Source organism: Gymnoscopelus braueri (genome assembly GCF_963280865.1).
Source record: "Gymnoscopelus braueri genome assembly, chromosome: 22".
NCBI lineage: Eukaryota > Metazoa > Chordata > Actinopteri > Myctophiformes > Myctophidae > Gymnoscopelus > Gymnoscopelus braueri.
The window spans coordinates 39,696,261-39,721,789 of record NC_137624.1 but is presented as its reverse complement, the minus strand read 5'-3'; the positions used below and the strand labels follow the sequence as shown (position 1 = coordinate 39,721,789).

Here is a 25,529-nt window from a genome sequence, read left to right as displayed (position 1 = left end):
ACAATACTACAAGAAAAATAAATCCCCAATGTGGAAAGATGCACCAGTTAGAAAAGGGGGGGGGGCATGTCCTTGCATGAACCCACCAAGTTTAGTGTCACTCAATAGTTAACCCTTCATATATCACACAACACAACTTAAAACATTTGACTAAATACATAATTATTGTCTCCGCCAGGCCGAGACTATGTTTTCGTTTTCGCCCCTGTCTGTCCACGTGTCAGTGTGTGTCCGTACGTCCGTCCGTCCGTCCTTCCGTGAGCAGTTAATATCCGGCACCGTTGAACCGATGGCTTTGCACGCACACTCCCTGGAGGCCAAGGAAGAACCTCTGCTACAAATGTTTCACACCGGCCTGTTATAGCGCCACTAGGAGGCAGATTTTTGCAAAACACATTACTCCTACAGATTTTGTCCAAACATCACGCCAATCGGTACACATTATCTCTATAGTCATGTGATCAACACTGATCTGTCCGATTCTTCATATTCAATCCTATTTGGCTAAGATTGGCTTAGTAGCGTCCGATTGCCGTGAAACAATGCTGGCCCACAATAACCTACCTGCCCTGGCGGAGACCTGTGCACTGAGGAGCACATTTTCTAGTTATTACTTTTTTGGCTATCAAACAAAAAAATTAGAGTGTAGGTGATCTTGGGGTCAGAATTTGTGTCATACTGTAGATGTCTTAGTTATTTATTATGTCTTAGTTATTGGTCCTGTGACAACTAGTCTCAGACTCTGATGTAACGTAATGTAAACATCATATCTTATACTGTATCATTATATGGTTTTGCTGTACAATTTGGAGATGAAATAGAAGTTATACCTGGTCCATATTGAATCCATATTGAGAGAGGGAGAGAGAGAGAGAGAGAGAGAGAGAGAGAGAGAGAGAGAGAGAGAGAGAGAGAGAGAGAGAGAGAGAGAGAGAGAGAGAGAGAGAAAGCAAAAATAGTAGATCTACAAGCTCACAATGCGTTGTGAGCTCATAGATTGGCTATTTTCACCCAACACCATCATACGATGAAGTATAAAATAGGTCTTAAGTGGTAACTACTCTTCTAGATCATGTTGTGTTACTCTGCATTAGCTTGACATCCAGATGTCTTGGAGACCTAAAGTCTATGAAGAAAGAAACATGAGAATGCAGACAGTGGCTGAATTGAATTGCATGCTCATTCAATCCTCTGTCTTCTTTATGTTTCTCATTCATTTGCAGGGAAAAAAGACAAAAGATATATATGTATATATATATATTTAACCCATTTAATCCGGGAACGCATGTGTGTCATTTTAAGATTTCTTTGGCTAATCAAAAATAGCAGATCTACAAGCTATGAGCTTGTAGATCTGCTATTTTTGAAAGAACGTGAAAATGTGCGCAAATCAAGCGAACATTTGTAACTCAAATCTTTGCTTCTGGAGGTCCCTGGAACAAAATATTTTACAAATGTTTGCTTTAAAAAATATATATTCAAAGATTTAAACATATTTTCACGAGTTTAAAAAAAAAAATAGCAGATCTGCTATTATTTTTATAGCCAAATACATCTTAAAATGACGATGCGTTCCCGGTCTATATTATTCAAAGAATTCAAAGAAAAATTATGCTTCCTACACAAAACATGCAAATGAGATTCCACAACAATGCTTGATTTCAAATAGTTTCAAATGTGTGATTTTACTTCATTTTGTGTTCCATTGAAATACTGTATACACAGGTTAATCAGTTATTGTTTGTTTTTCATTTGATTAGGATTGTGAGGTACAGTATTAATTCAGAGTACAATGACATTTCATAATAAACCACATTGATCTGTTGAGAACATCAGCCATGTTGCAAAACTGTTTGTTAAAAAGTTAAGACTGTATGTATGTAGCATGATTTCTATAAGAACTATGAATTATGATGATGATGAGTATTATTAATATTATTACTATATTTCTTTACAGATACATTGCCAATCAGAACAGACTAGTCGACATAAAGGACACCAGCTTGAAGTACTACATTAATCTCAGAAACCTGTAAGTATAATTTATTTCCTTGTTATTCATGGAATAGTGGAATTATGCCAACATGAAAATGATCTGATAAGCTGTCTCCACATCCAACAGCACGGTGACAAAGACAAGATTAACGTCAATATCCTCAGATGCCTTTTTCAACAACACAAGACTTCAATATGTGTAAGGCCAAATGTTCCATTCATCTGTACACATTTATCTTTTGAAAAATGTATTTAGATTTTAGTTAGCGGTCCAGTGTTGATTTCGTTGACTGAAACTGTTCGTCGACTACTTTTTTTCACTGATGAAAACTAAATAAAAACTAAATAATAATAAGCTATGATGACTAAAACTAACAAATACAAACTAGACTAAAATGTTAGGGAGGGATCTAGTGGAGAAGAGATCCAGTAGAACTAAAAGACGAGTTGTTTTATGTTTGGTTGCGCTCGGGTGTTGCGCTCTGAAAATAGCAGATCTACTATTTTCAGCATGCAACCATGTGTAAAATTTACAAAGCCTAAAAGGCAATCAGAAATTACATTTGTATTGATATGTTCCAATGTTCAATGCCAAAAGCACAATCGCAATTATTTGTATGACAATTAATCGTCGACAAGAATGTAACGATCGTGACAGCCTTAGTAATCCTTTCAGTATTATAAAGATTATAATATTATTACAATATATTTTTTTTGTATTTAGATTGAGGAGTATTGTTCACGTTAACAATGATGTTCATGGAGATAAATGTGTTTGTTTCAACTTTCAGAAATCTCAGAGAAAATAACCTGTCGACATTGTCCTGGAGAACATTTCAAAACCTGGACACAACTTACTCGTAAGTGTCATGTTTTATAAGAAGCTGTCACTGCGTAGACCAGTGGTTCTCAACCTGTGGGTCGGGTCATGATTTGGGGGGGGGGGGTCTCCCAAATTTAAGGACTTTTAAGACATTTTTAATACCATTACTACATCAAAAGTAATCAACAAACTATGTAAAAACTGGTCAAACATTGGCCAAAATGTCAAACAATATAAGAAAGAGGCAAATATTGTGAAAATATATAATATTTATAATATAATATCACAACGCGTCGCGTTGCGAGGCGTTGTGATAATATTATATATAATATTATATATATTATAATGTGTGCGTGTGTGTGTTCCATAGGCTGCTCCTGTCCGGTAATCCTCTGGACTGTGTGTGTGAAAACTTGTGGATCAAACTGAGACCCCAGGATGAGAGTGAGAGTCAGGAGCTGAAATGCACAGACGATACCGGAGCAAAAAGGACCTTCTTTGACCTGACTCCACCAGACTGTGGTAAGGTTCATCTATCTTAACCCTAAACATGCTTATATGTGACAATCAGTTAAACACTTACTATACAGTAAGCCCTGTTCTCTACTGGAGACGGTGAAAACATATTATAAGTGTCTATTTTCACTTCTTTTGGAAATTTGTTTTAAATTTGAAAATCCACACACGCACGCACGCAGGCAGGCACGCACGCACGCACGCACGCACGCACGCACGCACGCACGCACGCACGCACACACAGACATACTATAAAAATACTCTGTTATGTTAAGTAAAAGGCCTGTGTTCAAAATGTTACTTGAGTAAAAGTACAAAAGTATGGCATCAAAATATACTTAAAGTACCAAAAGTAAAAGTACTAATGTTTGAAAATAGCAGATCTACAAGAGACGCGTTTATACATATAGCCTATGTATAAAATAGGGCTAAAATGATTAATGTATGTTTTATAATGTAATAATTTATATCTGCAAAGTAACTAGTAACTAAAGTTTTCAAATAATTCTAGTGGAGTAAAACTACAATATTTGCATCTGAGATGTAGTGGAGTAGAAGTAAAAGTATTGCAAATTGGAAATACGCTTACGTAAAAAGTAACAAAAGAAAATTGTACCTAAGTACAGTACTTTCCAGTAGTTGGAAATAGTTACTTTCCACCACTGTTGTTATTTGTGTGTTTTTCAGAGGTTCCCCGGGTGGAGGTGACCCCCAACATTATCACCCGGATGGGGGGCAGTAACGTCCAGGCGGAGTGCAACGCCTCAGGATCACCTCCGCCACAGATCCTGTGGAGCTTTGAAACGCTCTCCACCGTCTATGAGGTAAACGGCTTCCTGTCCCATGTCTGCGCTGCACCCTGTTTGGGAGGCTGGTGTTGAAAGGGCTGCAAGTGATTGATATTTATTTTGTAAAAGAAAAGTTTTGGTGTCATCGTTTAAAGCTCTATATTTCGATGCTAATCATTGCTATTGAGTTAGCCATGGTTCACATTACGCTTGTATACAAGCGTCATGGAGCCAAGAGTTGACATAGATTGGTGAAGCAATAGGAAGCGGCGCTGGAATCCAACCGCCTGGGTTTGGATCCGCCCTTCAAGACCATCGATAGGGCTCGCTCTTTCAGGCTAAGTTTAGAGTGGTGTTCGATTTATTTACATTGCCAACTCTCACATGTACATAAACGTTCAGATTTCAAATATAAAGTGCTTGCCCCCGAGCCATGGATGTTACAAGTTGATCGGTTCCGCGATAAGTACCCACATCTCCCGTATTGTTCAATAACAAGCATTTTAATCCGATCGCCGGCCATTTTCTCCACATTTTCTCCGATGCTTTCAACCATGCAACACTAATTGGGAGGTGTATTGCACTCTGATGATCAGATTAAAAGGCTTTTTATTGAACAATATGGGAGATACGGGTACTTATCGTGGAACCGATCAACTTGTTACATCCGTGACTCGGGGGTAAGCACTTTATATTTGAAATCTGAACGTTTGTACATGTGAGAGTTGGCAATGTAAAAACATCGAACTCCACTCTAAAACAGGAACTCTCGGCACCATGACTGTCATGGTATGACAGTCATGTTTCAGGGCTACTATTGAGTGTTTGTTCAGTAAAGGGTAGCGCAGGGACGAAGCAGGGACCCCCACTGTATTGTATAAAATTGTGTTGCAGATGAAACAATTTTTCTTCCCCCTCTACACCGATACCTCTTTGGCAAAAATAGCCGATTTACATTTTCAGAACCCAAGATATGATGATTTGAAGATTTGCTGCTCCATTCACTTCTTGTTTAACTTTTTACTGAAAAAGGCTGTATCTCGGCTCCTAAGCACTTTTTTTTTACAATGAATTTTGCTGTGGCACTCAGAACCAAAATTCCATAAATAAGCATGGCATTGAAAGAGTTAAGGTTGAAGTCTGACTGATGAGTTTTGAAAGATACTTTATTCGAGTCTCAACGTAGAAACTGGTGACAGAAAAGGCATAAAATACATATATCAATGATCATAATACAAGAATCCATAAACACATCAAATGGCACCATGATACATTTGTCCATAAAATCCATACATTTATCAGAAAAACACATAGCCACGGCCGGCGCGTCCATACAGGCGACCTAGGCGACGGCCTAGAGCGGCAGTTTGGAGCGTCAATAAGTGTTGGCAAACAAAAAATTCAAATCATATTGTTGAACAGTTAATGCAAGTAAAACCAGTCAGTACCAAATAAACCACCATCAGTGCTGCAGTTTTGAGGAAAGAAGGTGAGAAATGCGTGCTATCTTTTGCTATATGCAGCTATTGATATTTTATGAAGGCAAAAAAAAGGACAACAATTTCGCATGCGCACGTTGTCCGCATTTTCTGTTTAATAAAGAGCTGGAGAGACAAGGAGACTCCTTTTACTGAACAAACACTCTATAGCAATGAGTACTATCAGAATATAGAGCTATTTAACACTTATTTTAACCAAAGAAAATCACTTACCCTACCTTTAACTGTGGGGCCGTTACAGTCTCCTCGTCTCTCTAGTAAACCGACAATTCATTGTCAGGTCGTGGATACCAATTTTACCAAAACAGGAGAGAGAATTCTTCATTTATCAGCTTCAATTTGACAATGCTCCAGTTCCATGTTTTTCTGGTCATTTCCTTTGTTTCTTCACTCCTTAATTTCACTGTATCCTGTAGGAGTTGTCTCTCCTGATTGGATAACATTGATATCCTGAACTGGAAATGTATTTTCTGTTCTAGTAAAGAGCTGGAGAGACAGGGAGACTCCTGTTATTGAACAAACACTCTATAGCAATGATTGCTATGGGAATATAGAGCTATTTATTTGAGTTTTGCCAAGTAGCAAAAACAAATTAAACCTTTGTTATAATACTAGAGGTTCAAAATAAAAGGGACAAGGACTGTCAGATACAGAGATCTCCATATATGGGCATCTCTGTATCGGTCAGTCCCTGTCCCTTTTATGCCCATATATGGGCATCTCTGTATCGGTCAGTCCTTGTCCCTTTTATGCCCATATCTGGAAATCTCTGTATCTGTCAGTCCTTGTCCCTTTTATGCCCATATATGGAAATCTCTGTATCTGTCAGTCCTTGTCCCTTTTATGCCCATATATGGAAATCTCTATCTTTCAGTCCTTGTCCCTTTTATGCCCATATATGGAAATCTCTGTATCTGTCAGTCCTTGTCCCTTTTATGCCCATATATGGAAATCTCTGTATCTTTCAGTCCTTGTCCCTTTTATGCCCATATATGGGCATCTCTGTATCGGTCAGTCCTTGTCCCTTTTATGCCCATATCTGGAAATCTCTGTATCTGTCAGTCCTTGTCCCTTTTATGCCCATATATGGAAATCTCTGTATCTGTCAGTCCTTGTCCCTTTTATGCCCATATATGGAAATCTCTGTATCTGTCAGTCCTTGTCCCTTTTATGCCCATATATGGATATCTCTGTATCTGTCAGTCCTTGCCCCTTATATGGTCATGGCCATTTAAGATGAGTCATGGTGACATGAGCATGACGCCAGAGGTCCTCCCTTAAGGCAATTTTAATATAGGATAATCAGGTGACTTTCACTGAAGTTTTCTTCTTCAATTATGTCATATTTAAAACAGTTCTGTGATCAATAATGGAATTTGGTTCAGTATCTTTGTTAGGTCGACTCTGACGCTTATAAACGCACTTGGACTGTCTATGATCAGTGGTGGAAAAAGTACTCACATTTCTTACTTAAGTAAAAGTATCAATACTGCAATGTTGAACTACTCTGTTACAAGTAAAAGTCCGGAATTCAAAATGTACTTGAGTAAAGGTACAAAAGTGTTCTTAAAGTACCAAAAGTAGAAAGTGCTCATTATGCAGAATGTCCCATTTCACAAGTATAACAACTTTTGAAAATAGCAGATCTACAAGCTCACAATGCGTCGCATCGCGACGCATTGTGAGCTTGTAGATCGGCTATTTTCAAATGGCCGAAATGTATATAGGGCTGAAGTGGTTAATGTATGTTTTGTAATAATAATCTAAATCTACAAAGTAACTATTAACTAAAGTTTTCAAATAATTGTAGTGGAGTAAAAGTACAATATTTGCCTCTGAGATGTAGTGGAGTAGAAGTAAAAGTATAGACAATTAATTGGAAATACTCCAGGAAAGTAACAGTACCTCAAAATTGTACTCAAGTACAGTACTTGAGTACATCTACTTAGTTACTTTCCACCACTGTCTACGATACATATAATAATGGAAATCTAATGTTTCCAGATGGACCCCCTGGACCAGAAGAGCACCCTCATCCTGACAGGCCTGTCTCCGGACGATAACGGCCGAGTCATCTACTGCACGGCTGAGAACGTGGTGGGGCAGAGCGAGGCCACGCTGACACTCAATATCCTCTGTAAGGACGCGTGCTTTTTGTTGTTATTGAGTTGTTATGTAACAGAAACATCATATTGAATATTACCTCTGGCCTAATTGTATTCTGGGCTGACATTGTTCTCAATCCACATAAGCCCCGATTTATACTTATAGGTATTCAGAAACAGTAGATCCATAAGCTAAACCAGTGGTTCTCAAAATTTTTCATGTCAAGGACCCCCAAAATTATCGGTATTTAGCCGCGGACCCCCATATCAAAATATTTTTGTTCCAGGGACCCCCCAGGAGCAAAGATTTGAATTACAAATGTTTGCTTTAAAAATGTATATTCAAAGATTTGCAAACATTTTCATGATTTTTCAAAAATAGCAGATCTACAGTGAGCTTGTATAAATCTCCTATTTTTGAACAGCCAAAGTATAAAATAATTAATAACTGAAATCTTAAATGACACAGGTCTTAATGGGTTAATCCATATAAGCCCGATTTATACTTTAGCTATTCAAAAACAGTAGATCCATAAGCTAAACAACATGACGTGTTGTGACCTTTGTGGTTAGGCTGTTTTTCGAAAACATTTGGATTTGTGTGACATTTTGGGGAAATTCTTTCACGTATAATAGCGACATGCCCAAAATTGGGAATGTGGCTCATTATAGATGCTCCTCGCTTTGCTCCAGTGTTTTTGTTTTTGACTAAAACTTGTCTAGTTTTAGTCGACTAAATCTACAGTTGATTTAGTTGACTAAAATGTATGTTGGCGGTGCCTTGATGGCGTCATAATGGCTGATTTTACACTTGGTTGCATGCTGAAAATAGCAGATCTCCAAGCCCACAACGCGTCGCTGTGAGCTTGTAGATCTGCTATTTTCAGAGCGCAACACCCGAGCGCAACCAAACATAAAATGACTTGTCTTTTAGTTCTACTGGATCTCTTCTCCACTCTCACTAACATTTTAGTCTAGTTTGTATTTGTTGACAAAATTGTCAATATATTTAGTCATAGTTTTAGTCATCATAGCTTAGTTTTTATGTAGTTTTCATTTAGTTTTCGTCAGTGAAAAAGGTAGTCGACAATTCTTTTTTGACATAGTTTTAGTCAATGAAATCAACTCTGCTTTGCTCAGTCTAGGCAAAACATTTGTTACATGTGTTCCTGTTGCTCGGCAAATCTTATTGAATCACTGAACACTGTGTCCTGTCATCGTATCTCTTCCTCTCGTGAAGCTCCTCCTGGCGCCTCGCTAGGCTCTTCCTCCTTCCGCTCGTTTAGTGTGGCCATCATCTCTCCTCCTCGTGCTCCTCTACCCCGTTTCCCCCATGTCAACAACAACGCTCAGACTGTCCGTGATCACTTCTTCTCCTATCATGGTCCTCCTTTTCCTCCTCCCTATACTAAGGGACTGTGTGTGTACACCAAAGCAGCAGTTTTTGGGGGGTTTTTGGGTCTGTTTTGAATAGTTTTCAATGTGTGAGTATTTATACTCTTTGATAGAAACGGCAGCGGCGCTGAGTATCTGTTCTGCGCTGAGCCGCGCACGTTTGTCGCTTTTTATCTGGTCAATGCGAGATAGAAAATGTTCAACTTTGGGCGTTTGGATGAGCGTTTTAGTCGGGACCACCAGGGGTCCAGTTGGACCCTCATCATAGGTCTGTAACTCTGAGAGTGTACAAATGGACCTTATGGGTCCATTTGGTCCGAACAATGGCGTGAACGTCACGGCAATGAACTAGTTCTTTTGAACGAATCGATCATGAACGACCCATCACTCGTTTTCAGTTGGGTAAAAAAAAAAGCTTTGGTGGTCACACAGCCTAAATGCATCTACTCTGCCAATCTGGCCATATATTACTTTCTCTCTCTCTCAATCTCTCTATCTCTCTCTCTCTCTCCCCCCCTCCCCCCTCTTTCTCCCCCCCCGTCTCTCTTCCTGGTGTCTGTTTCCCGGTATCCCGTTATTATCACTCTTCCTCTCCTCTCCTCTCCTGCTGTGTGTGTGTGTGTGTGCGTGTGTGCGTGTGTGCGTGTGTGCGTGTGTGCGCGTGTGTGCGTGTGTGCGTGTGTGCGCGCGTGTGTGCGCGCGTGTGCGCGTGCGTGTGCCTGCGTGTGTGTCTGCGTGTGTGCCTGCGTGTGCGCGCGCATGCATCAGTCGCCCCCAGCATCCAGCAGCTGCTGCAGCCAGAGAGACACCACCACTGGTGCATCCCCTTCACCGTCATCGGGAACCCCAAGCCTGAGCTGCAGTGGTTCCACGACGACCGGCCGCTCCACGAGCAGGTGGCCTGGAATGTTCTGTATCTGTTAACTAACTCAGTGGTTCTCAAACTTTTTAGGCCGCGACCCCCCCAAAATAGTCATATTTGAACTGGGGACCCCCCCACCCTGACAAGCACTTGGACTTGTATTGTAGGAGTTGAGGCATATTTATTTAGACTCTGTTCCACAGATAAATATTGTGAAAATAGCTGATCACACGAGGCGTTGTGAGCTTGTAGATCAGCTTTTTTTCCTGAAAATGTTCCTGAAATTTTCCCTGTTTCTTATTTATTTGACAATTTGGCCAATGTTTGACCAGTATTTATAGTATAGTTTGTTGATTACTTTTGGTGCAGTAATGGTATTTTTTCTTTACTTTCTTTGTTTCTGTCTTTTTTTTAAGTAGCCTATTAAAAAGGTCTTGAAAGACCTGTCACTGTCATCTGGGGACCCCCAAAAATCATGCGGGGTCCCAGCCCACAGGTTGAGAACCACTGAACTAACTGACTCAGAGGTGTTGACTTGAGACTTGAGACTCGAGTCACAAATTTGATGACTTTTAGACTTGATCAAATAAAAAAAATACTTGGACTTCAACGACTTGAGACTTTACGTCTTTTCAAGTCACTTGACACATTCCAACAAGCTTAGGACCAGTGGTGTAGAGTAACTAAGTACATGTACTCAAGTACTGTACTTAAGTACAATTTTGAGGTATTTTTACTTTACTGGAACATGTCCAATTTTCAGTACTTTTACTTCTACTCCACTACATCTCAAATATATTACTTTTACTCTACTACAATTATTTGAAAGCTCACAACGCGTCGCATCGCGACGCGTTGTGAGCTTGTAGAGCTGCTATTTTCAAACATTTTAGTACTTTTACTTTTGGTGCTTTAAGTTCATTTTAATACTAATACTTTTGTACTTTTACTCAAGTATATTTTGAATTCCGGACTTTTACTTGTAACAGAGTACTTCTACATAGTAGTACTGATACTTTCTCTCTTAAGTAACACATTTGAGTACTTTTTCCACCACAATGATTGTACCACAATGCCTTCCTCACATGCAGGACTACATCCACACCCGGATCCACGAGTCCACGGAGAGCGAGTACCATGGCTGCCTGCAGCTGGCCAACCCCACACACATCCACAACGGAGAATACACGCTGGTCGCCAAGAACGAGTACGGCCAGGACAAGAAGAAGGTCTCTGCTCACTTCATTAACGTTCCTGACATCGGAAGCACAGGTCTGTTTCTCCTGTCTGTCTTTAAAATGTTTTCTAAATCCTAAAAAAAATTTTAAAAAAAAATTCAAGATTTTTCAAAAATAGCAGATCTACAAGCTCATAGCGCGGCACTCGGTGCCGCGCTATGAGCTTGTAGATCTGCTATTTTTGAATAGCCAAAGAAATCTAAAGTGACACAAATTTTGATCACGTTTTAGTTATATTTTAGTCATCTGAAATGTTTTAGTTTTTGTCTAGTTTTAGTCGACTAAATATCATAAGATTATAGTCGACTAAATCTACAGTTGATTTAGTCGACTAAAATGTATGTTGGCGGTGCCTTGATGGCGTCGTAATGGCTGATTTTACACTTGGTTGCATGCTGAAAATAGCCGATCTACAAGCTCAAGCTACAAGCTTGTAGATCTGCTATTCTCAGAGCGCAACACCTGAGCACAACCAAACATAAAATGACTCGTCGTTTAGTTCTACTGGATCTCCAGTAACATTTTTGTCTAGTTTTTATTGTTGACGAAATTGTCAATATTTAGTCTTAGTTTTAGTCATCGTAGCTTAGTTTTTTGTCAGTGAAAAAAGGTAGTCGACAAACATTTTTCGTCATAGCTTTAGTCGACGAAATCAACACTGGTTCGTGGGACAATTCATGTTGCTTGGCATTTTTATGACTAAACTGTATTTTTTTGTCTTTCTTTCTTTATTTCAGAAGAACCCAGTTACTATTGTAAGTTAAAACACTGACATGTTTCATCCAGGTATTTTGTCTTGTTGTCGTGTATTTTCTAACACTGTATTGAATTATGTTAAGATATTAAATAGAACTGCAATATAGGCTATAATATAGGCCAGTGATTCTCATCCGTCCAGGGGACCCCCATTTGATACCATGTTTATCTCTGGGTACCCCAATCTACACCGTAAAATCCCCAGTGTTAATTTAACACTGAGAGTGTACAAATGTTGTACACTCTCTAGTGGCCCCCTTACTTCACGTTGAGAACCAGTGGTCATAGACAGTTACTGTCCAAATGAAAGTGGCATAAAAAAACGTTGAAAAAGTGATAACCGTTAATCTTTCTTGTCCTGTATTGTTTTGTGTCTCTGTCATGCTGCCAAGCAGACACTACCGGTACGTTTATATATTTGTCTGTCATTAAATGTTTAGATGAATTGAGTACCCCCAATGGAAACAAGCCATAGGCTTTCTTGGGTTTAAAATCCTCTTAGCTGACCTTGTATTGAACTGTACTTCTCTGTGCTTTTTTTTTGTTGCAAACTGCTAATAAAGTATTCAATCAATCAATCAATCATAATAACGGGTTTCTGTGCAATATAGAAGGAATTCATATTTGTCCCTTGCCATTACATGTGCTGTGTTTGGTATGTTTTCTCAGACTCGCCCCTCCCCCCACTGGATGACAGTATTGCAGTAAGTGATCCTGCTTTTATTGATTTATTGACATTGTTATTGACAGAAATGCATACATTGCATACATAGGGTAGGTACCCTTGCCCTGGTCAGCCAGGGCGCCTGATGGAGGGGAAAGGAACTACTGGTTGGAATAACGTGTTCCTTGTGTGTAGGTTTATGTGGTGGTGGGCATTGCTGGCGTGGCCCTGACAGGATGTGTTCTGATGGTGATCATTCTCAAATATGGAAAAAACTCCAAGTTTGGCCTTAAAGGTAAATCTTCTTATATAGTGGTATGATATAAATAGTCAAATAATCAACATAATAGTGGTGAAAGAGCTTGTGAATAAATATTAACTATGGATCTATTAAGAGTTTTTTTTTTTACATTTCCTGAAAAGTCAGTTTTAGACAGTGACGCAGTGGCGTGCACAGACATTTTGAGGGGCAGGTGCTCAAGTAAAAAAAAAAAAAGGGCACCTTGTGCGGCGCGTGTAAAATAGCCAATATTGCAAGCTGTGAACTTGTAGATCGACTAGTTTCGACTAGTGGGGGACTAATGGTCGACCATTAAAGAACCTTGGTCTGAATGGATTTGTCTGAAACCAAAAATGGTTCTAACTGCATCACTCTGAAGAACCAGTTTCGGTTCCAGTTGTTTACCTTTATTTCTCTGTGCGCGCGCCTCCTCCATCCAGGCTCCTCCTCTGTCATCAGCAACGACGACGACTCCGCCAGCCCTCTCCATCACGTCTCCAACGGCAACAACACCCCGTCCTCCTCGGAGATGGGACCGGACGCCGTGATCATCGGGATGACAAAGATCCCCGTCATCGAGAACCCGCAGTACTTCCGCCAGTCCGGCAGCATGCTGAAATCCGACACATGTGAGTTACCGCCGCGCTCGGCAAAAACGTCCGGTAACCAAAGCTCCTTTTCTGATAAATCCATAGCGAGGGTCAGCGAGACGAGCCGTACGGACGCAGTGTTCATAAACAACATCCTGCTGCATTGTAATACGGCTACGACTTTGGGTTGACTTCTGCACAATAACAATGTGTAGGCTAATGTAAGTGTACAGTACACGTTATTGAAGAGTGACACTGGATATTCATCGCACATATGATATCAAGAGACATGTATGTACAGGCCAGTGGTGTAAAGTAACTAAGTACATTTACTCAAGTATTGTACTTAAGTACAATGAGGTATTTTTTCTTTACTGGAGGATTTCCGATTTTCATTACTTTTACTTCTACTCCACTACATCTCAGAGGCAAATATTGTACTTTTACTTCACTACAATTATTAGAAATCTTTAGTTACTAGTTACTTTGCAGATAAATAAATAAATAGATAAATTATTTAATTATAAAACATACATTAACCACTTCAGCCCTATTTTATGCAACGCGTTGTGAGCTTGTAGATCGGCTATTTTCAAACACTTTAGTACTTTTACTTTTGGTACTTTAAGTATATTTTGATACCAATACTTTGTACTTTTACTTGAGTAACGTTTGAATTCCGGACTTTACTTTAAACAGAGTATTTCTACATTGCAGTATTGATACTTTTAAGTAAAACATTTGAGTACTTTTCCCACCACTGCGTACAGGCGCACACATGTGTATATTTCATTTCAAACCTTTATTTATTTATGCTACAGAGGCACTGAGGTTACCCTCAGTACCTTCAAAATGTTGAAAAGTTAAAGTAGACAGATACATACAGATACACAATAATGTGTGTGATCATATATCTGCACTGTGCAAAAAGATGGCACAGAGACAAGTTTTAAAATGCACTGAAGGGCATTTCAGGCATTAAAAGAAAAAGGAGATCTGGCTCTCTCAGTGTAAACCCCGGGGGACCTTAAATAAAAGCCATTTGATCTCGTATAGCTCACAATTTGTTCCAAGACAACATCCCAGACAGATAAAGGAGGAAGTTTCCTAATGAGGGTTTTTAAAAATAAACAAATACCAGTGATTTTTTTTTTGCAGCCTCTCTGTAAGAGAAGGCCAACCAAACATACCATAAAGAGCACAGTGATGATGAGGGTCATATTCAGCACCTCAGCCTGGAATAGACCCCTTAACAGACGACGTCACACTGGTTGCAAGCGTCATACTGGTTGCAAATGAAACCCATTCTGTCAGGTCTCGCTTAATCTCTCAAGAACAGATTCAGAGCTGCGCTACTGAATCTGTCGTGAGCCCTGTTCAGAACGTGTGCGCGTTAGCTTACAAGTGGGCGTGCCTTCAGATCAGGAAGCAGGCCGCGCTTTACCCCAATCAAATGTAGTGGGCGGGATTTACTGTCTGTGCGCTCCCTTCCCACTGAAAACAAACCAAAACTCATTTAACTATAGCGTCCTTGGAGCAGACAAAACCACGGAAAGATATTCACATTTTAACTTGCTCTTTCATCATAGAAACAAGTGGGCTTATAACCAAAATGATCCATGTTCTCTGGGAGAAGTGGTGTTAGTGTTCCGTGTAGAAATATTGTTAGTGGGAATTAAAACATAAGCGCTGAGGGCAGACCAAAAACCCCGGTTTCCTTGCGTACGGGTGCTCCGTTCAGCTCGTCCCAGAGCCAAGTGAAAGAGTAAAAAACAGCAGAGGGCGCTGTTTTTCCTTTTTATTTGGCGATGGGTTCCCAGATTGGGTCTCGCTAGGACGCGCCTCACTAGCCAACACACAAGAGGGGGTCGGGGTGCGCTGAAACAACAGGTTGAGAATTGATTGCATGAAACAATCACCCGTCCAGTCTCAATGTTGGTAAACAAACAATTGGTCTATAAATCTAATAGCAGAGCGATAGACCCAAATCCAGAAGCTTTGGGGCTGAGGCTGCGGCATTCATATAGACCACTGGTTCTCAAACCTTTTCATGCCAAGGACCCCTAAATTATTATTCATATTGGATTATTAATATTAAAAAAATGTTCAAAGAATGTCAAGACTGTTTTGAAAATAGCTGATGCATATAGGGCCCTCCGGGGTCCCCAGACCCCACTGTATTAGACTACGGACCACCATAACTTTGAGAGTGTACAAATGGAACCAAATGGACCCGTAAGGGTCTCTCTCTCAAAGTTACAGCCACATAAGGGTCTATTTGGTTCCTAACTATCCATTAATTATCTGGGGACCCCCTGGAACCCCCTCATGGACCCCTGGGGGTCCCTGGACCTCCCTTTGAGAACCACCGATATAGACAATGTCACTATTATCCAAAGCTGATAAGAATATGCGTACAACACCACACACACACACTCACACTCACACTCACACTCACACACACACACACACACACACACACACACACACACACACACACACACACACACACACGTAAGTAAATAATCTAAGTGGTTCTCAACCAGTGGTCCTTGGGGGGCTACCAGGGGGTCCCCAGCGAAATTAGTTAACATAGTGTCAAAGTCATTTTAACCACTTAGCCTTGGCTATTCAAAAATAGCAGATATACAAGCTCATAGCGCGCTATGAGCTTGTATATCTGCTATTTTTGAAAAATCTTGAAAATGTGTGCATATCTTTGAATATATATATATTTTTTAAGCGAACATTTTTAACTCAAATCTTTGCTTCTGCGGGGTCCCTGGCAGAAAACATTTTCAGATGGGGGTCCGCGGCCAAATGTATATCAAATTTAGGGGTCCTTGGTATGAAAAAGGTTGAAAACCACTAATCTAAGTGTATATTTGTTGTCTGTGTCACCTTGTATCACAGTTGTCCAGCACATCAAGAGACACAACATCGTCCTGAAGAGGGAGCTGGGAGAAGGAGCCTTTGGGAAGGTCTTCCTGGCTGAATGCTACAACCTGACCCCCGACCAGGAGAAGATCCTGGTGGCTGTGAAGGTATACAGTACACACACATCAGGAAGCTTCTTTCTGTAATGTCTTGTTTTTATTGTTATATAAGGGACTAATTTACACCGCAATCCTCAACTCCACTGTATGCAGTTTTGTGTTCGAGAATATGTTCTGACCCTCTCAAATAAATAAAGTAAGGTAAAGTAAAGTGACATTTGGAGTCCCCAGAGGATGGCAATTGCCACCTAGAGTTCACATTTAAGCCCACATTCAGTTCTTGCATTCAGTTCTCTTTTTTTACAGATGAATCTGATCTTAGACTGGTGCTGAGTGCATCTCAATCCATCCATCTACTGTATACTGTATGTGACACAAACATTATAGACACGTGTTTTGTTTTGGGGGGGGGGTTCCGTCTGTAACCATACATTTATCAATCACTGGCATTCCTGGTTTGAGCTTGTATAGGCAAACATAAGTCAAAACATTTTAATTTTCTTGAAAATTCTAGCAAAAAATGTTTTGGCTCTTTTTGTATTGGGGAGGAAGTGGTTCCTGTTTGCCATCCTCTATTTTATTCTCAAATGACGCCTCGATCTGCAGGAAGCTAATCAATATAATGATCAATATACTTGTTGTCAGTCAATCAATTAACCACTTAAATCCCCTACTTAGTGGACTGGAGTCCCCCAGGGATCTAGCCCCCCCCCCCCCCCCCGCCCAAAGATATCGCGTTACGCTGTAGATCTGCTATTTTCGTCAAATGTTAGTCCCAGAATAGGAACACTATGGTTTGTGGTTAAAGACGTTGAAAGTGATATTTCTTGGTTAAAACCAAAATATTGTTGTTAGTTAGAGCTCTATATTCTGATAGTAATCATTGCTATAGAGTCAGAGAGTGTTTGTTCAGTAACAGCTCTCAGTACATTATTCAGGCTGGGATACCAATTCCATCCAATCAGACGAGAGAAGCCATACAGGATACAGGCTAAACATATGAAATTGGAAAAGATGAAACAAAGAAATGAGCAGACAACATTGGAATGAGAACAATATCAAATTGAAGCTAATAAATGGGTTCCATTCTCTGATTGGATGAAATCGGCGACCCACCTGAAAAATGTATTTTGTGTTCACTAAAGAGCTGGAGAGACGAAGAGACTCCTGTTACTGAACAAACACTCTATAGTCTGATTACTATCAGAATATAGAGCTACTTAACACTTAAAAAACATTTACACCACCTTTAAATTGACATGTATGTGTGTGTGCTCAGACTCTGAAGGAGGCGAGTGAGACTGGTCGAGCAGACTTCTACAGAGAGGCGGAGCTTCTCACCAACCTGCAGCACGAGCACATCGTCACCTTCTATGGAGTGTGTGTGGAGAGTGACCCGCTCATCATGGTGTTTGAATACATGAAGCACGGAGACCTCAACAAGTTCCTCAGGTATAGGATTCCACTGACCTTCGATTCTGTCGGCTCTGCTTCCACTAACGAAGGGACACACCCAGAATCTTCCATAATAATAACCTGAAACGTTCCAGAATTCATGACATGTTCTGTGACGGTTTATTTTTTTACCTTTCCGTTATAAGCAGAACACCTCCCCCTGAAGGGGGATCGAGACCTCGAGGAAATTGGCTATTTTAAAAACATTTTAAAAGTATACGTTTGCAATACGTAGCAATGCGACACATTGTGATCTTGTAGATCTGCTATTTTCAAAAGATTTTTAATACATTTTATACATTTGAAAGCTTTGTGAAATGAGACTACTTAGGGCGGGAACCCCTATTTGTAACTACACCTTTCAAGACGGGAGCCCCTTTTGGTTGCTATGTACAGTATATAGCAACATATATTTTTTGTAGTTTTTGAATAAATATTTGAAGTTTTTCAGAAAACCTAGGTCAGGATTTAGAAGGTGTTTCTAGAAACGGCCTCAGGTCTAAATGGGTTATAAGTACATTTTGATGCCAATACTTTTGTACTATTACTCAAGTTCATTTTGAATTCCAGACTTGTACTTGTAACAGAGTATTTCTACATTGCAGTATTGATACTTTTACTTAGTAAAAAAAAGAAATTCCACCACTTACTTTGTTAATAATGTACCTTTATTAGAAGGATAACCCCCTTGTTGTTACTGTCCTCCACTGTCCAGGTCGCACGGTCCTGACGCGGTCCTGATGGCGGACGGCCAGCACTGCATCCAGGTGGAGCTGACCCAGTCTCAGATGTTACACATCGCCCAGCAGATCGCCGCGGGCATGGTCTACCTGGCCTCCCAGCACTTTGTCCACCGAGACCTGGCGACCAGGAACTGTCTGGTGGGGGAGAACCTGCTGGTGAAGATAGGAGACTTTGGCATGTCCAGAGACGTGTACAGCACAGACTACTACAGAGTAAGATCTGCTCTCTCTCTCTCTCTCTCTCTCTACCTCTCAAAACACACTGCCACGTTTACACCGTTACCACAGCTGTTGGGGCAGAAACCTGTATTTTTCAGTTACGAAACCCTTTTAAGGTCTAGGGTAGAGTTTGCAACGTAAAAATGTAAAGATGGAATTGTTCGAGGCTGTTGAGCATCAGGTGCAAACAGTGGTGGAAAGTAACTAAGTACATTTACTCAAGTACTGTACTTAAGTACAATTTTGAGGTATTTGTACTTTACTTGAGTATTTCCAATTTCCAATACTTTTACTTCTACTCCACTACATCTCAGAGGCAAATATTGTACTTTTACTCCACTACAATTACTTGAAAACTTTAGTTACTAGTTACTTTTCAGATATAAACTATGATATTATGAAACATACATTAACCACTTTAGCCCTATTTTATACATAGGCTATTTGAAAATAGCAGATCTACAAGCGATGCGACGCGTTGTGAGCTTGTAGATCGGCTATTTTCAAATATTTAGTACTTTTACTTTTGGTACTTTAAGTACATTTTGATGCCAATACTTTTGTACTTTTACTCAAGTACATTTTTAATTTTGGATTTTTACTTGTAACAGAGTATTTTTATATTGCAGTATTGGTACTTTTACTTAAGTACAGAATTTGAGTACTTTTTCCACCACTGCAACCACCCCTTACCTAGTGTGCTTAACAAAGGTTCTGCCTACGTGGTGTCTATGTATAGAGGCCTCTGTCTCTCCTGTCCCCTGGCAGCAGCATATACAATACAATTTACACTAAAGTAGGAGAACAAATTACAAAAGTTTGCTCTGGGAACATGTGGCCACAAAACAAGGCTACACAGACAGCGCTACAAACAGGTGAACATCTTGAGGGAGACAACATTGTGGTGAGATCCAGCCTTTTATGGACAGCAGATGGTGGTGATTGGATGAAGGTGGGGCCAGCCAGGTAACGGGTTGATTGACAGCTGATGAATTGGTGACTTCAGACCTGTAGCGAGTGACAGAGGGAAGGAGAGACAGGGGGAGGAATACACAGAAATCCCAGACAAGCCTACGTGGAACGTAACATTTTCAATGAATCCCACCAATGCCCCCATTTGCAGTGGTGGAAAGTAAACTAAGTACATTTACTTAAGTACTGTACACATTTTTTTGTACGATCCATTAGAACACAGGTTCTTTTTTTTTCTCCATTTCTTGAAAGTAACTGCTTTGGACATACATGGTTTCTGCCCAAAAGCGGTGATATGGTATCAGTTACTGTTTTGTAAGGGCATTCGTTTAATTTGCAATAATATGCCTCAAGGACATGATTAAACCTTCTACAGTAGAATTGCCCTAAATTAAACTGCATAACAACAACGACTGTCCATCCTAACGTAGCAGTCTTTGGTTTTTATGGTCTCTCTGGCATATTATTAATGTCGGACAGAAACCTTGTATGTTTTTTTGTAAATGAATCATATTACAGTGTCACGCAAAGGTGGCAAAAATAGCCAATCTACAAGCTCACAACGTGTCGCATTGCGACGCGCTGTGTGCTTGTAGATCTGCTGTTTTTGAAAAATGTTTAAAGTCAAAGTGTTTAAGTCTGTCTGTGGGTTTTTATGAACATGAAACCAATTAAAAGTATTAACCACAGCTTGTGACTATAATAATAATAACTACGTATTCTGAAGCGTAACAGTTTTGGACGTGAGAGGTTTCCAGCGACGATATCCTAGAAACCAACAAATATGACAGGCTCCAGCAGCAGCAGGCCTTGTGGGTTCAGTTTACTGATGCACACTGTAAGAAAGCAATAGCCAGCACTCTGAAGTCCTTCTGGTTCTTTAAACCCATAAAGACCTGAGGCGATTCTTAAAAATGTTTTCTAAATCCTAACAGTTTTTTGAAAAAAATAAATAAAAAAATAAATCTAGATTTTTCAAAAATAGCAGATCTACAAGCTCATAGCGCGGCACTCGGTGCCGCGCTATGAGCTTGTATATCTGCTCTTTTTGAATAGCCCAAAGAAATCTAAAGTGACACAGATGTGTTCCAGGTCTTAATGGGTTCATTCATTTGCGCACGGACATACACAGCAAAACACGGACGTGTTTTCGACATCAAGCAGTGAATCTTCATGAGCCGTGCACCCGGCAAACTGCATTATATACAGACTGAGAGAGCTAGTAGAGCTAGTGCTCGTTTTTGTTTTCTACTGACGCACACTGCTCTGCTCTCTCTGTGTGTGTGTGTGTGTGTGTCTGTGCGTGCGTGTGTGTGTGTGTGTGTGTGTGTGTGTGTGTCTTGAAGGTGGGCGGTCACACGATGCTGCCGATCCGCTGGATGCCCCCAGAGAGCATCATGTACCGACGCTTCACCACCGAGAGCGACGTCTGGAGCCTGGGCGTGGTCCTCTGGGAGATCTTCACCTACGGAAAGCAGCCCTGGTACCAGCTCTCCAACAACGAGGTTAGTTTTGCCTGTATGACTTTTTTTCTATCAATTAGTCACCCCATGGAGACTTGAATTCATGGATATTGTTTTGTTTTTGTCTCATTCCTAAGACAATAATTTGATGACCGGCAGCGGTTCCGGTAGGAGACACAAAGAGTCTCCTTTGTGTCTCCTACCGGAACCGCTGCCTACCGGTCCGCTGGTCATCAAATTATTGGCTTAGGAATGCGACAAAAACAAAAAAATATCTGTCTCCATGCGGTGACTAATCGATAGAATTCTTTTTTTTGGGGGGTGAACTATCCCTTTAACACATTGCGTGCCAATCGCGTAGATCTACGCGAACCTAAATAATTGCGCAGCGTGCCAGTCGCGTAGATCTACGCGAAGTGGTCTTTTTTTTTTTTTTTGGGGGGGTTCACATTTCATTGTAGGCCTCCCTTGCAGTGACACATTTCATTGTAGCACACCCGGAAACGGAATGTTTTGTTCCCACGTGCCCCTGCTCTAAATCTTCCCCTAATCCTCCATTATCTCCGAGTTTTTTTTCTCCTCGCTGATCGCTGTTTAACATAAACCGCGACAACTTAAAAATGGACGATCGCCGATTGAAACGGTCTTCTCTGGGCCACTTACACAGCTACAATGTGTGTCTACAAACAGTTTAACGCGTGATCTTAAGGTATTTAGCGAGGTCTGTGGCGACGTGAAAAAAACAAAAAAACAACAATAAATCGCTGGCACTCGTGAGTACATTATGATATTAAACTCTAGTGTGGAATGTGTTAAGGCCATCATCATTTGCAACCTCAAGGAGTTGATCCTCTTCTCCACGAACGTGGACGGCTCACCTTTGACATACATGTAAAAATTGCGTCGCGGATCCATTCCTTCGTACTTTGTGGGTTTCGGTGGTTTGGGAAGTGAACACTACAACCACTGACATCGATTTGGTCTTTGCCGTCTGCTGTCTCTGCATTATCAACGTTGTCGCTGGCTCTTTCATCTTCCTCACCCCGTCTGAAGAAGAAGAAGAAGGTCTCCGGCAACATTTGTTGTTTATTCATCTTGGCAGACGACACACTGAACACAGCTCATGCAGACAGGAAGAGATGAACTCGCCTTGGCCTCACGCGCTCTCAAGTATTGTCTCACTTACCTAAGAGACTAGTATGTACGCAAAGAGACAAGTTTATTTGCTATTTTAATGGCGTGGTTCTGCAAGAGGCTATCTATGCGTGCGTGCGTGCGTGCGTGCGTGCGTGCGTGCGTGCGTGCGTGCGTGCGTGCGTGTATGTGCATGCGTGTCTGTCTGTCTGTCTGTCTGTCCGAAGCTAATCATATTGCACACACATTTTATATAAAATTATGTTATTTTATTTTATTTCAATTTAATGATTTAATGGAAGGCAGTGATTGGGCTGAAACCTCGCCCAAATTTGGAGTCATTATGTCATCATCTATGACTGACGTTATATGACAGAATGGTCACATTAAAGACGGGGTGCCGTGATTTTCAGTGATCCCCCCCCCCCCCCTAAAACATAATCATCAGGTATTATGGTTATAGTAGGAGGAAGATGTTTTTCAAAAAAGTGTACAGAAATGGTTAAAATTATGTTTTTATGTGGACACGCCTCCAGTTCATTAAGTATACCTGGTTCTCACCTTAGCACCTCCTCCACCATCTTAGCACAACCCACCTGTCCTAGTCCCTCCTCCTCCTCATGCCCACACCTGTTGTGTTATGATAATGAGGGGGAGGGTATCATTTTACTATGTCACTAAAGGGCTGTTTTTCTATTGGCACGTTTGACCCTCAAGGTTTCAGCCTCCAGGTAGAAACTCAAAATAGTCAGAGAAGACATAAAACACCATAAAAACACCACCAGGGGGATTAATTAAGTTCTATCAACCTCATAGACACATGAAAAACAGAAAAAGTGCAAAACCATGGCACCACCTCTTTAAGTACAATTTTGAGGTATTTCTTACTTTGCTGGAGTATTTCCAAATTTCAGTACTTTTAAATCTACTCCATTACATCTCAGAGGCAAATATTGTACTGGCAGAGATGTGCGCTCCACTGAGCATGTGAACCTTTCTAGTGGTTTTTAGTCATGGCTGTCAGTTCCCACCTGATGTTGTGAGGGAGTTCTGACTGCTCCACACCGTACTGAATAACTACTAGCTTGCATAATGTCTTCAGTGTTGGACTTAAATCTAAGATGTACAGACCATCATAGACTTGGCCTCCAAAGAGTATGATACGATCTCCCACCATGCAACAGCACATACGATACATCTGAGAAGGGCCGTTTCCCTTGACTTCAACCTTATTCCAGGTGAAGGTCACTGGGTTGAATTTCCACACATCATTGAAGTACTCGTTCCTTTTTCTGCCACCATATATGTACAGCTCTCCATTGTAGGCAAAGGCTGAATGACCCCAGCGTCCTTCTGGGAGAGGCTGTGCAGGAGGTGTGTTCAGCCAGTTGTTGGTCTCTGTGTCAAACACTCCGATGTTGTAGTAGACCCCCTGGTCCCCATGGCCCCCAAATACAAACATCTTTGTCCCGATGATGGTGGCAGAGTGATATAGTGAATTAGGTAGTGGAGTTCCTCTGGTGTTAATTAAAGCCCAGACCATTATGGTGGTGTCCAACTTGTACATCTCATTAGTCGTTCCAGTCCGTTTGATGTATCCTCCATAGATATATATGACCTTCTCCAAGACACAGGCTGTGTGGTAGGACCTCGCCTCTGGAACGGTTCCAGAAATCTCGGGCTTGAACCATCTGTGGGAGTCAACATCAAATCCATAGAGCAGGTTGCAGTAAGGATATCCTCCCCAGATGTAGACGCACGCACTCTGCTATAAGTACAGCTGTGTGGCCCCGGCGCCTGGAGGGAACATCAGGGGGACCTTCTCCTCTTCCATTTGTCCATGGGGGCAACTTCCTCCAGCGCAGAGACACTGTGTTAAAGATGTGGACTTCCATCTGACCACTGTTGTTCTTCTTGTTACTGTATCCTTCAAATGAGTACACCTTGTGTCCGACTACCACAATAACTGGGCTGTAATTATGATGTCCTTTCAGATGTATCATCATCCAGTGAAACATTTCACACACCAGCACCACTGTGAATCAGTAATTTACAGAAAGGGTGTTAGAAGGCAGGGCAATTTATTTCCAGAAGTTGCTGAATGGTGTTGTGTTTAGAAACTACAATAACGACATTTAAAAGGACAATTACATTTGATGTCATAATGATGTTGTGATATCATTGCGTGATGACATCATTATATGGAATAGCTAATGACGTTACTCAACCTGAATGTCTAGTTGAGCTAAATCTATGATCAGAATTGTGTCAGTACTACGACATTTCCATATTTGGGCATATTGTGATAAAGACGCAGCGGATTTCCCCTTTAACCGGGCACTGCTGATTATCAAGTCTGTAGATCTGCTTTCTTTTTTTTAATCCTGAAAATGTGTGCAAATCTTTGCTTCTGGGGGTCCCTTTGAGAACCACTGATTATAGCAACATGAGTTAAAAAAAAACTGTTGGGATTTAGAAGACATTTGTAGAATCCCCCAGAAGCAAATATTTGAGTTAAAAATGTTCGCTTTAAAAAATATATACATTCAAAGATTTGCACACATTTTCAAGAGAAGAATTTTGCTGGGGACCCCCTGGAACCCTCCCAAGGACCCCTGGGGGTCCCTGGACCCCACTTTGAGAAACACTGCCCTTACATCATCGTATAAAAGAGTGTGTTACTGAAAAGTAACGGTGTGGTGGACAGTAAGTAACTAACTGGTGTAAAGTAACTAAGTAAATTTGCTCAAGTACTGTACTTAACTCTCTCACTGCCAGACTTATTTCTGGCTGCGTTTGCCCACTGCCAGAGATTTTTCGATTTTCTTACCTTTTTCAAGTAGTCAACCATGGCACCACCTCTTTAAGTCCGAGAGCCACATTGGATACTATGAGGGATCCACATATTTATTTTTAACCATGCCCCTTATGGTATATACTGTCATTGTTTGTTTTATATTAGGATATTTGAGGTGGAAACCATGCAAAATGGTAAATAAATGGTAAATTTATATAGCGCTTTTAATCAAAGCGCTT

The 25,529-nt window shown here is 40.7% G+C and overlaps 1 protein-coding gene across 1 annotated transcript in view; it reads left to right on the top strand.

Annotated features, from left to right (window-relative positions):
* Window positions 1–25,529, top strand: part of ntrk2b (neurotrophic tyrosine kinase, receptor, type 2b) — a gene marked incomplete at both ends in the record, with an annotated part of 33,255 nt that overhangs the window by 2,780 nt on the left and 4,946 nt on the right. The window contains 15 exons of the mRNA XM_080420351.1: window positions 1,958–2,032; window positions 2,123–2,194; window positions 2,787–2,855; window positions 3,189–3,340; window positions 4,022–4,158; window positions 7,626–7,758; window positions 9,890–10,017; window positions 11,075–11,255; window positions 12,647–12,681; window positions 12,837–12,936; window positions 13,362–13,550; window positions 16,425–16,555; window positions 17,787–17,959; window positions 18,678–18,918; window positions 21,243–21,401. Of these exons, the coding sequence (XP_080276477.1) occupies window positions 1,958–2,032; window positions 2,123–2,194; window positions 2,787–2,855; window positions 3,189–3,340; window positions 4,022–4,158; window positions 7,626–7,758; window positions 9,890–10,017; window positions 11,075–11,255; window positions 12,647–12,681; window positions 12,837–12,936; window positions 13,362–13,550; window positions 16,425–16,555; window positions 17,787–17,959; window positions 18,678–18,918; window positions 21,243–21,401 (1,975 nt within the window). The remainder of the gene's footprint in view (window positions 1–1,957; window positions 2,033–2,122; window positions 2,195–2,786; window positions 2,856–3,188; window positions 3,341–4,021; window positions 4,159–7,625; window positions 7,759–9,889; window positions 10,018–11,074; window positions 11,256–12,646; window positions 12,682–12,836; window positions 12,937–13,361; window positions 13,551–16,424; window positions 16,556–17,786; window positions 17,960–18,677; window positions 18,919–21,242; window positions 21,402–25,529) is intronic.